This window comes from Neoarius graeffei, chromosome 23, assembly GCF_027579695.1.
Source record: "Neoarius graeffei isolate fNeoGra1 chromosome 23, fNeoGra1.pri, whole genome shotgun sequence".
NCBI classification, from domain to species: domain Eukaryota; kingdom Metazoa; phylum Chordata; class Actinopteri; order Siluriformes; family Ariidae; genus Neoarius; species Neoarius graeffei.
Window position 1 is genome coordinate 31,096,776 of NC_083591.1, and position 15,758 is coordinate 31,112,533.

General features: G+C 44.4%; 1 protein-coding gene across 1 annotated transcript in view; it reads right to left on the reverse strand.

Moving 5' to 3' along the window:
- kcnab1b (potassium voltage-gated channel subfamily A regulatory beta subunit 1b) overlaps window positions 1-15,758 on the reverse strand; it is a 162,080-nt gene that overhangs the window by 106,305 nt on the left and 40,017 nt on the right. The window contains exon 2 of the mRNA XM_060905307.1: window positions 9,068-9,111. Coding sequence (XP_060761290.1) covers window positions 9,068-9,111 — 44 coding nt within the window. The remainder of the gene's footprint in view (window positions 1-9,067; window positions 9,112-15,758) is intronic.

Consider the following 15,758-nt stretch of genomic DNA (forward strand, 5'->3'; position numbering starts at 1 on the left):
GGCGGCACGGTGGTGTAGTGGTTAGCGCTGTTGCCTCACAGCAAGAAGGTCCTGGGTTCGAGCCCCGGGGCCGGCGAGGGCCTTTCTGTGTGGAGTTTGCATGTTCTCCCCGTGTCCGCGTGGGTTTCCTCCGGGTGCTCCGGTTTCCCCCACAGTCCAAAGACATGCAGGTTAGGTTAACTGGTGACTCTAAATTGACCGTAGGTGTGAATGTGAGTGTGAATGGTTGTCGGTGTCTATGTGTCAGCCCTGTGATGACCTGGCGACTTGTCCAGGGTGTACCCCGCCTTTCGCCCGTAGTCAGCTGGGATAGGCGTCAGCTGGGATAGGCTCCAGCTTGCCTGCGACCCTGTAGAAGGATAAAGCGGCTAGAGATAATGAGATGAGATGAGAATGAGATTTTTCGAGATTGATTGAGATACAATGCTTCCAGAGTCCGAGATGAAAACATTCAAAATGGCGAAACAAGTCAGAATTATGATAATCAATAATTGATACACCCAAAATTATAATACTAATCCTTACCTCGGCTTTCAGTCGCTTAGCGCAGAGGTCTTCAACAGGGGGGTCGCGAAATCGCACCGGATCACTCATATCAACAAAAATATTCCTGCCCTGTCCCCTGGCCTCCGTGCAGGGATGCAAACAGCGTGCCTTTCAGCGGATGCCGCCTTTTTCACAGCTGAATCGTGCAGATCCGATTTAAAAAAAAAAAAATAGTGATGTTGGTTCATGAGGCATGAAGTGTAAGGATGAGAGAGAGGCGGTTTGGGTCGGGAAGCTGCGCGCATTTGTGCAGCCTGGCGCAGGTGTGCGCGGCTTCCCGATTTGAACTGTTTTTTTTTTCCTCATCCTTATGCTTCCTGTTTCATGAATTAATATCGCTCAGTACCTGAGTATTAATGTTGAAAGAATCCTCAGTGAAATGGTCCGAATACAGTTTGTGGGAAACAGTAGGTGCAAAAGTTTTTTTCAACAGGTGTTCTGTAAAGTTATCCTACCAAGCCTACTGCGCATGCGCGAAGCCTACTGCGCATGCGCAGGTGAGCCCACACTTTCCTCAGCTTCGGGTCCTTGGGGAATGCAAAAAAACTTACTCCAGGGCATTTCCCATTGGAATTATTGCAACCATAAGCAGCACAATACACCATGATGTCCAATGTATGATGTCCAATGTACTTTAAAGACTATAAAAACAATTTTCTTGCCATCCACTTCTCCATTCATCTACCCGCTTGTACTGTGCCCGAAAGTTTTTGTGACGTATGATCACGTGACAGCGGCTCTTCCGGTTGCAAAAAATGCATATCGGAAGTCGAGCAGAAATGCCATATAATCATCACAAATATAATGATTTTGCTGAATTTAATAGATGATTTTGTATTTGTTGATGCAATTAATTCATATTTTTAATGGAAAGAAACTGATATAGCATGCTTTTATGTTTCATGTCCCATATCCTTTAATCGAGACCCCGTTCGAAAGAATTGGGATGGATCTCGTCGGGCCATTAGATCGGTCAGCACGAGGGTACCGCTTTATATTAGTTCTGGTGGACTATGCAATGCGATACCCGGAAGCAGTGCCCCTGTGCAATATCTCAGCATGCAGTATTGCGGAGGCGCTCTTCCGCGTTATCTCCCGAGTTGGAATCCCGAAAGAGATTCTGACTGATCAAGGCACCACGTTTATGTCACGGACACTGCGCGAACTGTATGGGTTATTGGGGATTAAGCCGATCCGCACCAGCATGTATCACCCACAAACGGACGGTTTAGTGGAACGGTTCAATCGCACCCTCAAGAATATAATTAAAAAATTTGTAACTGAGGACGCACGTAATTGGGATAGGTGGCTCGAGCCCTGGTTGTTTTCAGTGCGAGAGGTCCCCCAAGCCTCCAACGGGGTTCTCCCCATTCAAATTGTTATATGGGCGTAAGCCGCGCGGCATTCTAGACTTGCTGCAGGAAAATTGGGAGGAGGGACCTTCCCAAAGTAAAAACGAAATTCAATACGTTATGGACCTGCGCGCAAAACTCCACATGCTCACCCACCTAACCCAGGAGAATTTGCGGCAGGCCCAAGAAAGGCAAGCCCGCCTGTACAACAAGGGTACGCGCCTTAGGGAGTTCGCACCGGGAGATAAGGTACTCGTACTGTTGCCCACATCGAGCTCCAAATTGATCGCCAAGTGGCAAGGACCCTTTGAGGTCACACGGCGAGTCGGGGACGTCGACTACGAGGTGAGGCGAACGGACAGGGGTGGGGCACTACAGATTTACCACCTCAATCTTAAACTCTGGAATGAGGAGGTCCCCGTGGCGTTGGTGTCAGTGGTTCCGGAGAAGGCGGAGCTGGGGCCGGAGGTTCAAAAAGGGGCATTGGCATCACGTACCTCTCCGGTCCCCTATGGAGACCACCTCTCCCCGACCCAACTCACGGAGGTCGCCCAGTTGCAGACCAAGTTTTCGGATGTGTTCTCGCCCCTACTCAGTCGCACCGACCTCATAGAGCACCACATTGAGACACCCCCAAGGGTGGTAGTGTGTAGCCGCCCTTACAGGCTACCCGAACACAAAAAAAAGGTGGTTCGGGAAGAACTCGAGGCCATGCTCGAAATGGGCATCGTCGAGGAGTCCCACAGTGACTGGAGCAGCCCGGAGGTCTTGGTACCCAAGGCTGACGGGTTGGTCCGGTTCTGTGTGGACTATAGAAAAGTCAATGCGGTGTCTAAATTCGATGCGTACCCAATGCCTCGTATTGATGAGTTGCTCGATCGACTCGGCACTGCTTGCTTTTATTCGACACTGGATTTGACAAAGGGATATTGGCAGATCCCCTTGACTCCACTATCCCGAGAAAAAACGGCCTTTTCCACACCATTTGGTTTACACCAATTCGTCACACTTCCTTTTGGGCTGTTTGGGGCACCCGCTACGTTTCAGCGGCTGATGGACAGGGTCCTCTGCCCCCACGCCACCTATGCAGCCGCCTATCTCGACGACATCATCGTCTATAGTAATTACTGGCCGAGGCACCTCGAACATCTAAGGGCCGTCCTTAGGTCGCTGAGGCGAGCGGGTCTCACAGCCAACCCGAAGAAGTGTGCGATTGGGCGGGTGGAAGTACGGTATCTGGGCATTCACTTGGGCAATGGGCAGGTGCGTCCCCAAATTAACAAGACCGCAGCAATTGCGGCCTGCCCGAGGCCCAAGACCAAAAAGGGGGTGAGACAGTTCCTGGGGCTGGCTGGCTATTATCGTAGGTTTATACCTAATTATTCGGATGTCACCAGCCCGCTGACTGATCTCACTAAAAAGGGGGCACCAGATCCGGTCCAGTGGACGGAGCAATGCCAGTGGGCTTTTTCTGAAGTAAAGACTGCACTGTGTGGGGGGCCACTTTTACACTCCCCTGACTTTTCTCTCCCCTTTGTGTTACAGACCGATGCGTCGGACAGAGGGCTGGGGACTGTTTTGTCCCAGGAGGTGGAGGGGTAGGACCGCCCCATCCTGTACATCAGTAGGAAGCTGTCAGTGCGTGAGGGGCGCTACAGCACCATAGAAAAAGAGTGTCTGGCGATCAAGTGGGCGGTCCTCGCCCTCCGTTACTACCTGTTGGGGCACCCTTTCACCCTCTGTTCGGACCACGCGCCCCTCCAGTGGCTCCACCACATGAAAGATGCCAACGCGCGGATCACCCGTTGGTATCTGGCACTCCAACCCTTCAATTTCAAGGTGGTCCACAGGCCGGGGGCGCAGATGGTCATGGCGGACTTCCTCTCCCGTCAAGGGGGGGGGGGAGTCGGCTGCAGGCTGGACGGCCGCCCGGCCTGAGTCGGGCGGTTGGGGTATGTGGCAGCGGGGGCATGGTCAAGTGCCAGTCTGGGACAGGAGGGTGGAGTCAGGGAAGGTAAGTGGCAGAATCACTACACCTGACATCAATTAACCTGTGTTTGTGTGTGTCTTCCCAGTGACCACGCCCTACTTAAGGAGGGAGAGCGAGAGCAGAGGAGCTCTCCCTCCTTTTTAGTGAGATCAGTTTTGGTGTAAACATAGGGTTATACTTGACTTTCCTCACATGTACATTCTCTCTCTCTCTCTCTCTCTCTCTCTCTCTCTCAAAGGCTTATTGTAACAGTTCTCACCCATTATGCAACAAATAGACCAAATCTGAATGGTGAAAAAGATTCAAGTGGTTGGGTCCATTATGTTATTTTACCTCAAATCACTTAAAAAGGAAATTGTATAATTTTTAGATTTTATTTTTTCATTACAAATTGGGTCATGCACAATAGTCTCTAGAATTGCAGGGGCATTGGCAATTTAGTAATGATGCAAAAAAACAAAAAACATGCAGTGAACAGCAGCTATGCTGGCGGAAATGAGAGAAGTCATAGCAGAGCTCCCAGACTGGTATGAGCTATAGTTTGAACTACAGTAACTCAAATAATCACTCTTTACAACCGTGGTGAGCAGAAAAGCACCTCCGAATACACATGTTGAACCTTGAGGTAGATAGGCTAAAGAAGACCACATTAGTTTCCACTACTGTCAGGCAAGAGCAGGAATCTGAGAATACAGTGGGCACAGGCTCACCAAAACTGGATAGCTCAAGATTGGAAAACAATCAGGTGTTTCTTTTTTTTTCTTTCCCCAATCTGGAAATATTCTATAATCATATAGGGCATGTCACCACAAAATGAGTCCAGCTGGTCATAAGATAAGATAAGATAAGATAAGATAAGATAAGATAAGATAAGATAAGATAAGATAAGGGCGGCATGGTGGTGTAGTGGTTAGTGCTGTTGCCTCACAGCAAGAAGGTCCGGGTTCGAGCCCCATGGCCAACGAGGGCCTTTCTGTGCGGAGTTTGCATGTTCTCCCCGTGTCCGCGTGGGTTTCTGCTGGGTGCTCCGGTTTCCCCCACAGTCCAAAGACATGCAGGTTAGGTTAACTGGTGACTCTAAATTGACCGTAGGTGTGAATGTGAGTGTGAATGGTTGTCTGTGTCTATGTGTCAGCCCTGTGATGACCTGGCGACTTGCCCAGGGTGTACCCCGCCTTTCGCCCATAGTCAGCTGGGATAGGCTCCAGCTTGCCTGCGACCCTGGACAACAGGATAAAGCAGCTAGAGATGATGAAATGAGATGAGATGAGATGAGATGAGATAAGAAGACCTTTATTATCCCACAATGGGGAAATTTCCTGTTTGCAGCAGCCCAGTGGATAGCAGCAGAAGAGAACATATCAAGCCACACAAGTAAAAAAAAAAAATTATATATATATGGTATCAGAAAAAATGTACCTAAGATAAATAATAAATTTGAGGAATTATGAAGTAGATGAAACACACTTATTACACATATCAGGTGGTCGTAATTGCAAAAGAAGATAAAACAGAAAAAAACAATGCAACAACTATTGACAGACATACAGATGTGAGTCTACTGTAAGCAGTGCTGATTGTACAGTCTAATAACTGCAGGAAGGAATGATCTCGGTAACGCTCCTTCACACACTTAGGGTGGAGCAACCTCCCTCTGAAGGAGCTCTGCAGTCCAGTGAGTAAGTCCTGTAGGGGGTGGGAGTCGTTCTCTATCATACATGACAGCTTAGCCATCATCATCCTCCCACCCACCACCTCCACTGGCTCCAGAGGGCATCCCAGCACAGAGCTGGCCTTCCTGATCAGTTTGTCCAGTCTCTTCCTGTCAGCTGTGGAGATGCTACTCTCCCAACAAACCACGCCATGAAAGATGACTGATGCCACCACAGTGTCAAAAAAGGTCTTCAGGAGTGTCCCTTGCACTCCAAAAGACCTGAGTCTCCACAGCAGATACAGCCTGCTCTGATCTTTCCTGTACAGTGCTGTGGTGTTATCAGTCCAGTCCAGTTTGTTGTTCAGATGAACACCCAGGAACTTATAAGATGTCACCAGCTCAATGTCCTTCAATTTAAATTGCTCAATGCAATTTAAAATGAAAAGTTATTTTAAATTGCATATTCTAAATCTACAGTTAATTAATTTAAAAAAGGGTCATTTGTTAAATTTGGTGCAGCCAATTGAGACAAATGAGCAAAAGCGTTTTAGGTCATCATCCTCAGGTATCACAATCAAGTTTAAAGAAAATCAGCTGTAAACTTTGTGATGTGTCAGTTGAAATTAATGCATAGCACACATGTATCGGCCTACAAAGTCATATTTATAGATTGTTTTACAGTATAATATTTTGGTGATAGATACATTATAGAATAATGAAAAATTATTACAGATTAAAGCAAAATTAAATCGATGATATATGGGTTATTTTTGATGCACTATCATTTCAAATCACTAAATGTTAGAATGAACTTTTGCTTGACTCATTTTGTGGTGACACACTCCATATTTTTGTAATTATATTTTCAAATTGAGTGGTATCATAGCTGTGCAGTGTGCCCACCATATGCCTCCATTTATATCGAGTGCTTTTATAGCCTTTTAGTCTTACTTCAGTAGTGTCCAGAGACTCGGTATAACATCTTCAAGACATACAGATCACTAACACTTTTTAGATTTATTAAACACCAACACTTAGACCTATTAGATATAAATTAACATTTTATTAGTGTCTAACAGTTTGTAATTGCTTATGAGCATGTTTTCATTTTCATATCAAAGCTTTTTTTTTAAGAGGCAAATTAATTATTACAATGGCATTACCAAAACAGGAAGTAAAAAAAAGAAACAAAAACATTGCATGAATCCCAGAGATTATCAAGATGCTGTGAAAATGTTTTCATCAGAGAAACAGGTTCTTTGTAACAGGTTCTTTGAATCTCTGAAAACAGAGTGACTCCTGTAGCTTTTTCCACTCTAAATCTCATTCTCCATAAAAGGAAGTTACATTAAAGCTTTCATTCTCCATGCAGGAATTTTATTTCATCGGGTTTGATAACTGGAGTTACAGTGGGGCAAAAAAGTATTCAGTCAGCCACCAATTGTGCAAGTTCTCCCACTTAAAAAGATGAGAGAGGCCTGTAATTTATCATCATAGGTACACTTCAACTATGAGAGACAGAATGGGGGGAAAGAATCCAGGAAATCACATTGTAGGATTTTTAATTAATTAATTGGTAAATTCCTCTGTAAAATAAGTATTTGGTCACCTACAAACAAGCAAGATTTCTGGCTCTCACAGACCTGTAACTTCTTCTTTAAGAGGCTCCTCTGTCCTCCACTCATTACCTGTATTAATGGCACCTGTTTGAACTCTTTATCAGTATAAAAGACACCTGTCCACAACCTCAAACAGTCACACTCCAAACTCCACTATGGCCAAGACCAAAGAGCTGTCAAAGGACACCAGAAACAAAATTGTAGACCTGCACCAGGCTGGGAAGACTGAATCTGCAATAGGTAAGCAGCTTGGTGTGAAGAAATCAAATGTGGGAGCAATTATTAGAAAATGGAAGACATACAAGACCACTGATAATCTCCCTCGATCTGGGGCTCCACGCAAGCTCTCACCCCGTGGGGTCAAAATGATCACAAGAACGGTGAGCAAAAATCCCAGAACCACACAGGGGGACCTAGTGAATGACCTGCAGAGAGCTGGGACCAAAGTAACAAAGGCTACCATCAGTAACACACTACGCCACCAGGGACTCAAATCCTGCAGTGCCAGACGTGTCCCCCTGCTTAAGCCAGTACATGTCCAGGCCCGTCTGAAGTTTGCTAGAGAGCATTTGGATGATCCAGAAGAGGATTGGGAGAATGTCATATGGTCAGATGAAACCAAAATAGAACTTTTTGGTAAAAACTCAACTTGTGTTTGGAGGAGAAAGAATGCTGAGTTGCATCCAAAGAACACCATACCTACTGTGAAGCATGGGGGTGGAAACATCATGCTTTGGGGCTGTTTTTCTGCAAAGGGACCAGGACGACTGATCTGTGTAAAGGAAAGAATGAATGGGGCCATGTATCGTGAGATTTTGAGTGAAAACCTCCTTCCATCAGCAAGGGCATTGAAGATGAAACGTGGCTGGGTCTTTCAGCATGACAATGATCCTAAACACACTGCCCGGGCAATGAAGGAGTGGCTTCGTAAGAAGCATTTGAAGGTCCTGGAGTGGCCTAGCCAGTCTCCGGATCTCAACCCCATAGAAAATCTTTGGAAGGAGTTGAAAGTCCATGTTGCCCAGTGACAGCCCCAAAACATCACTGCTCTAGAGGAGATCTGCATGGAGGAATGGGCCAAAATACCAGCAACAGTGTGTGAAAACCTTGTGAAGACTTACAGAAAATGTTTGACTTCTTTCATTGCCAACAAAGGGTATATAACAAAGTATTGAGATGAACTTTTGTTATTGACCAAATACTTATTTTCCACCATAATTTGCAAATAAATTCTTTAAAAATCAGACAATGTGATTTTCTGGATTTTTTTTTTCTCATTTTGTTGAGGTATACCTATGATGAAAATTACAGGCCTCTCTCATCTTTTTAAGTGGGAAAACTTGCACAATTGGTGACTGACTGAATACTTTTTTTGCCCCACTGTAAATGTGACTCAGAAAACTATTTCACATCAACTTATTTCAGCCCTGCTGTGTCTTGGCTGTGTGAGCTAATTACTGCAAAGCATTTTGTGTCTGTCATGGGTTATAAATTAAACATTAATATGAGAAAGCTTAACAGGAGGGTTAGCTGAGCAGATGCCAGTTAAAGCATTGAAGTATGTAATGCTCCAAACACAATGGATGCTGATGATTGAAATCTGATTTGTTGAAACAGGAGAAGGAACTTTTCATTCAATCATGAAACTGTTGCTTTTTGCACTCAAATGAGAGCTCCAGCTCAACTAATAGGATTACTTTAATGTTTGTTTTGTAGTTCTGTTTCCAAACTGGCTCATCACTTTTTCACAAAGCCATCGATTAGTCAGGCCACTTGGAGAGAGAGCGGTGAGAGACACAAAGAGAGAGCGAGAGAGAGAGAAGCTCTCTGCTGTGCCCCGGAAAATGAAGAGCTCAAGCTCACAGTCAGAGTCTCATGATGGTGTAATAATTGGCTAAAGACTCACCAAGCCCCAAACACGATACTCGCAATCCAGATTTCCCAAGATTCCTGTAAAAAAGGACGAAAAAAAGAACTACTGAAGTGTCACAAAGTGGCTGAATTCATATTCATGTAGCTTGTGGTGTAAATTAAAGCAGTGAATATTAGTGAGACAGGACAATGCTATGTTTCATTTCATCCACGAAATTCTGTAGGAAGAACATTTCCTCTGTCAAAGCTAATTTGGTGTGGCTGTGGTGCTAGTTCACAAAACCTAACATTCATAATCACCCTAAAGAAAAGTGTTTTATGTCTTGTCTACTGAAACTGAAGCTAAAAAAGACATTTCAAAACACCAACACAAAACCACCAAAATAAAAATCAAATGTTAAAATAAAATAAAATAAAATAAAATGCCACAGTGGGTGGCACTGCACAGTGCTGCACAGCTCCTCAGAAATTCTGTGGAGTTTCTCCCCATGTTCACATGGGTTTCCTCCAAGGTCTCTGGTTTTCCTCCCAATGTCCAAAAAAAAAAAAAGCTGGTTGGTGGATTGACTATGCTAAATAGCCCATAGGTGTGAATGATTGTGTAAATGTATGTGTGCATGGTCTTCTTTGATTGACTGGTGTCAGGGGTGACTTCTACTACCTTGGTCTCTGGATCTTGAAGTGGTTACTGAAGACAAATAAAATCTTCCACTTGTACTGTGAGTTTTTGGTTTTTATACAACCCCAAATCAGAAAAAGTTAGGACGGTATGGAAAATGCAAATTAAAAAAAGAAAGCAATGATTTCTAAATTTACTTTGACTTGTATTTCATTGTATATAGTATGAACCCAAGCTATTTCATGTTTTGTCTTGTCAACATCATTTCATTTGTTAATATCCATCCAGTCCTGCATTTCAGGCCTGTAACACATTCCAAAAACTTGTTACACATGTGACATATCAAACCTTTTGATTCATATTTGTTCAACATGTCCATTGGGAGGGGCGTGGGACTGTGGCGCACCCCAGGGCATTGGGGCAGTGAGGGGGATGCAGGGCAGTCAATGCAGGGCAGTCTTTGACTCATAAATAAAAATGAGCAATGTGGAGCAGGGAGGGCCAGACAAACTCAGGGAACTAGCCTCTAATACCCCTTTTCCACCAAATCAGTTCCAGGGCTGGTTCGGGGCCAGTGCTGGTGCTGGTTCACAACTCGTTCAACTTGCGAGCCAGCTGAGAACCAGTTTGCTTTTCCATAGCTCGCGGTGCTAAGGGGAGCCACGTCATTACATCGCTGTATACGTCAGTTACATCGCTGTATACGTCAGTTACATCGCTGCGTTTGCATAAACCTTGGCGCGAACATCGAAGCAACAACAACACGGAGAAGAAGCAGCAGCAACAACAACAATAATAATGGATAACTTCGCATTTGTACAGCTGCTGCTTCTCGTTGCTTAAAAATGGCGACCTTTTGCGGTCTTGTGATTGTTGTTGGTCTTAACAACTCCGCCCCCCGCTGATGTAAGCGGTTCTTTCCTCTGGCCCAGCAAAGAGTTGGTGCTAGCCTGGAACCGGTTTTTCTGGCCCCAGAGCCAGTTCTTGGTTCAGTGGAAACAGAAAACCCGGTTCCAAACTAAGCACTGGCCCCGAACCAGCCCTGGAACTGCTTTGGTGGAAAAGGGGCATAAGAAGGATCAGCACTAACGTGGATGCTCCTCACATCCTGCTACTGTAGAGGTATGGACTTGTTGTGTGTTTATGGTCCTGATAAAATTTAAGTCAATTTTAACATCCTATCACTCTGCAGAGCCCTTATTACTAATCTTGACTAATTGTCATGACCCGCCCCGGACTTCCACCCCGGAGATTTACTATCTCCCAGTTCAGTGCAATCCGGATCCGAGACGGGACCTCCATCTTGCCGGCATTCACGTCCTGGTCTGCTCTGCTGTGTATAAATAGGCCGTTCTCAGAAGGGGACTTTGCCACCTGTGCACTGTTAGTAGAAGCTGAAGAAACCCCACTTAAACTAAGATTTGATAAACTGTCCTTAACATACTGGGTGAGACTTAAAGGGAGCATAAATAATCTTGCTGTATCAGTTCTAAATGAGTGTTGGGAATACCATTCAAAAAGAGTTCTGGTTTTGGATGGCATATTAACAACACAGGGGTAGAATATGGAACTAAAGACTTTAACTTAAGCCCTGCACTTGTGTTGAGTACAGTTCCTCCATGGGTGCTGCCTGTTCCATCCATTGATTTAGAACTGCTGAATGAAAAAGCAGAGCAGCCTAATGAACAAAGCCTTGCAGAATGCAGCCAAAGACATCTTATATCTAAATATTATGGTTTTATTAAGATATTTACAGATGGGTCAAAAGATCCACAAGATGGGCATTGTGGAATCGGGATATATATTCCCAAATTCAACAAAAAGTATGGATATAGGCTTAGCAACTTTTTGTCAATATATTCTATAGAATTAGCGGGAAGAATAATTGCTCTGAGATGGATTGAAGAAGTCAAACCACTAAGATCTGTCATATGTACTGATTCATTGGCAGTTTTACTCAGCTTTGAAACAGGAAACTCAATAAGAGAGGATTTGGTAATAGAGGCAAGACATGTTTTATTGAATCTTAAGAACCTTGGATTATTAGTTCAGTTTTGTTGGGTTCCAGCTCATGTTGGGATTAAAGGAAATGAAGTGGCTGACAAAATTGCTAAGAAAATGCTGGAAAAAGAAAATATAGGAATTAATATTTCAATGGGGAAGGGAGAAGCTAAATCTAAAATAAAAACAGAAGTTCTACTTAAATGGCAAAATGAATGGAAGGTAGAATCCAATGCAAGGCATTATCATGAGATCCAGGAAAATGTTTGGGGGAAAAGGATAATATCAGGTCTCAACAGAAGGGAAGAGGTGGTATATAGTAGACTAAGATTGGGTCACACAGGTCTTAATGGCACTCGACGGTTAATAGGGAAGAGTAATGGTTTATGTAGTGAATGTCAAGTTCTAGAAGATGTAGTTCATGTTTTATTTAATTGCAATAAATACACAGAACACAGACAGCAATGGAGAGAAAGAGAGGCTGATAATGGAATAGAAAATATCCTTAAGGAAGAAGGAATGCAGAGAGATAGGATCAAATCCCTATTTATTTTTCTTAATGATACAGGTTTAATTAAAAGGATCTAGGATCCTTTTTTTTTTTCTTAAACTTCAGATAGCCATGATAGTCTGCTAAGTCCCATTACACACTCCTGTACAGTGGGTGGCGGTATGCACCAAAGAGATGTGATCTGCCAATAAACCAAAGAAGAAGAAGGGGACTTTGCCAGAATGTCTTGTCTGTTTCTCACGTCATCTCTGTGCCATTTTTTGCTTCCTGGATTTTTGCTCTCTGCTTTGCCTAGTCTTAGCCACAGTTTTTTTGCACTCACGTTTTGTCAGTTTTTCATGTTTTTTGCACTACGTGTTTTTGTCTCCAGTTTTTGGCAGAACTATTTTTCATGTTTTTTTCATATTAGCACTTTGTCTTTGTCTACCTCGTTGTTGTCTGGATTATTTTTGCTATTTTTGCTCATTGACTCTTTTTGGACTTTAATTAAATCATTTTTTATTCACTGGATTTTCTGGTTTGTGTTCTGCTATTGGATCCTAACTCACCACATCTCGCCATCCTTAACAGTACATTCTGGACAACATGGATCCAGCGGAACTTAACCATCTGAGAACGGCTATGCAGCAGCAAGGAGCCCTCCTCAGAACCCACCAACAGGAACTCGGGCAGATCACTCAGAACCTGGCCACCCTGTCTGACTCAATCAACCTCCTAGCCACACAACTCCAGCCGTGCCTACCCCTGCCCAGCCGTCTCTTTCTTCACCTCCTGCCACCGCTGCTCTCCATGAACCAAGACTCCCTTCGCCTCAGCCCTACAGTGGAGAACCAGGTACCTGCAGATCTTTTTTGTATCAGTGTTCTCTGATCTTGGAGCTTCAACCTCTGGCTTTCCCCACAAAATGCTCCCGGGTAGCCTATACCATCATGCTCCTCACCAGCAAGTCCAGGGAATGGGGGACGACGGTCTGGGACACTGACGCGACCTGTTCCAGCTTCAAGGAATTCTCTGAGGAAATGAGGCAAACATTCGACCATTCTCTGTCCAGGCGGGAGGTGGCAAGAGTGCTCATAGAGCTGCGGCAGGGGTCCCGACCTACCTCGGATTATGCCATCGAGTTCCGGACGTTGGGAGCATCATGCGGTTGGAACGAGAGTGCCCTGGTTGACGTGTTCCTACAACCCCGATTCCAAAAAAAGTTGGGACAAAGTACAAATTGTAAATAAAAATGGAATGCAATAATTTACAAATCTCAAAAACTGATATTGTATTCACAATAGAACATAGACAACATATCAAATGCCGAAAGTGAGACATTTTGAAATTTCATGCCAAATATTGGCTCATTTGAAATTTCATGACAGCAACACCTCTCAAAAAAGTTGGAACAGGGGCAATAAAAGGCTGGAAAAGTTAAAGTTACAAAAAAGGAACAGCTGGAGGACCAAATTGCAACTCATTAGGTCAATTGGCAATAGGTCATAAACATGACTGGGTATAAAAAGAGCATCTTGGAGTGGCAGCGGCTCTCAGAAATAAAGATGGGAATAGGATCACCAATCCCCCTAATTCTGCGCCAACAAATAGTGGAGCAATATCAGAAAGGAGTTTGACAGTGTAAAATTGCAAAGCGTTTGAACATATCATCATCTACAGTGCATAATATCATCAAAAGATTCAGAGAATCTGGAAGAATCTCTGTGCGTAAGGGTCAAGGCCAGAAAACCATACTGAGTGCCCGTGATCTTCGGGCCCTTAGACGGCACTGCATCACATACAGGCATGCTTCTGTATTGGAAATCACAAAATGGGCTCAGGAATATTTCCAGAGAACATTATCTGTGAACACAATTCACCGTGCCATCTGCCGTTGCCAGCTAAAACTCTATAGTTCAAAGAAGAAACCGTATCTAAACATGATCCAGAAGCGCAGACATCTTCTCTGGGCCAAGGCTCATTTAAAATGGACTGTGGCAAAGTGGAAAACTGTTCTGTGGTCAGACGAATCAAAATTTGAAGTTCTTTATGGAAATCAGGGATGCTGTGTCATTCGGACTAAAGAGAAGAAGGACGACCCAAGTTGTTATCAGCCCTCAGTTCAGAAGCCTGCATCTCTGATGGTATGGGGTTGCATTAGTGCGTGTGGCATGGGCAGCTTACACATTTGGAAAGACACCATCAATGCTGAAAGGTATATCCAGGTTCTAGAGCAACATTTGCTCCCATCCAGACGACATCTCTTTCAGGGAAAACCTTGCATTTTCCAACATGACAATGCCAAACCACATACTGCATCAATTACAGCATCATGGCTGCGTAGAAGAAGGGTCCGGGTACTGAACTGGCCAGCCTGCAGTCCAGATCTTTCACCCATAGAAAACATTTGGCGCATCATAAAATGGAAGATACGACAAAAAAGACCTAAGACAGCTGAGCAACTAGAATCGTACATTAGACAAGAATGGGTTAACATTCCTATCCCTAAACTTGAGCAACTTGTCTCCTCAGTCCCCAGACATTTACAGACTGTTGTAAAGAGAAAAGGGGATGTCTCACAGTGGTAAACATGGCCTTGTCCCAACTTTTTTGAGATGTGTTGTTGTCATGAAATTTAAAATCACCTAATTTTTCTCTTTAAATGATACATTTTCTCAGTTTAAACATTTGATATGTCATCTATGTTCTATTCTGAATAAAATATGGAATTTTGAAACTTCCACATCATTGCATTCCGTTTTTATTTACAATTTGTACTTTGTCCCAACTTTTTTGGAATTGGGGTTGTACATGGCTTATCCGATGCCATCAAGGATGAACTCATCTTGCGGGAACTGCCGTCGGAACTCTCCAGCCTGATGGACCTTGCCAATCATATTGACGCGCGGGTCGAACAACAGAGGAGAGAGACAAGCCTCCGCAACTTCAACCCCTCTCCATCGAACCCATGCAGGTAGATCGGGTACGGGTGTCAGTGGAGGAATGACTGTGCCGACGGAGCATGGGGGCTTGTTTCTACTGCGGTCAGCAGGGACACATCTGCCGAGCCTGCCCACTAAAAGGATGAGCCCACCAGTGAATTGAGAGGCCCTGGTGGGCAATGCTCAGAACCAGTCCCCTGCCGACCAACTGTTGCTCCCCGTCATCATCACTCTCAACAATCAGCATCACCATCTTCAGGTGCTCATCAACTCAGGGGCGGACAGGAACCTGATCTGCTCCACCACCACCAAGGATCTCGGAATCCCGTTACTCGCCCTTGAGGTCCCTCTCACCATCCTAACACTCAATGGCACTGGCTTGACCACCATCACTCACCTCATCACCCCGCTCATGTTAGGGTTTTGCTGGGAATCAAACCCAGGTCACTGGTGTAGTAATCCAGCAAACCCTCACTAGGCCACCAGGGGAATGACTCAAGTGCAGAGGAGTGAGGCGGGAGTGGAGTAGAAAAAACAGTTTATTAACAATGCTCCAAAAATCCAAGGCAAACAAAGGTATAATCCAAACGCTCAGAAGATACAAGGGAAAAAATAAAAAAATCCAAAAGTTCAAAGTCAAAACAAAAACCAAAAATCAGAAAAGAAGAGGCAA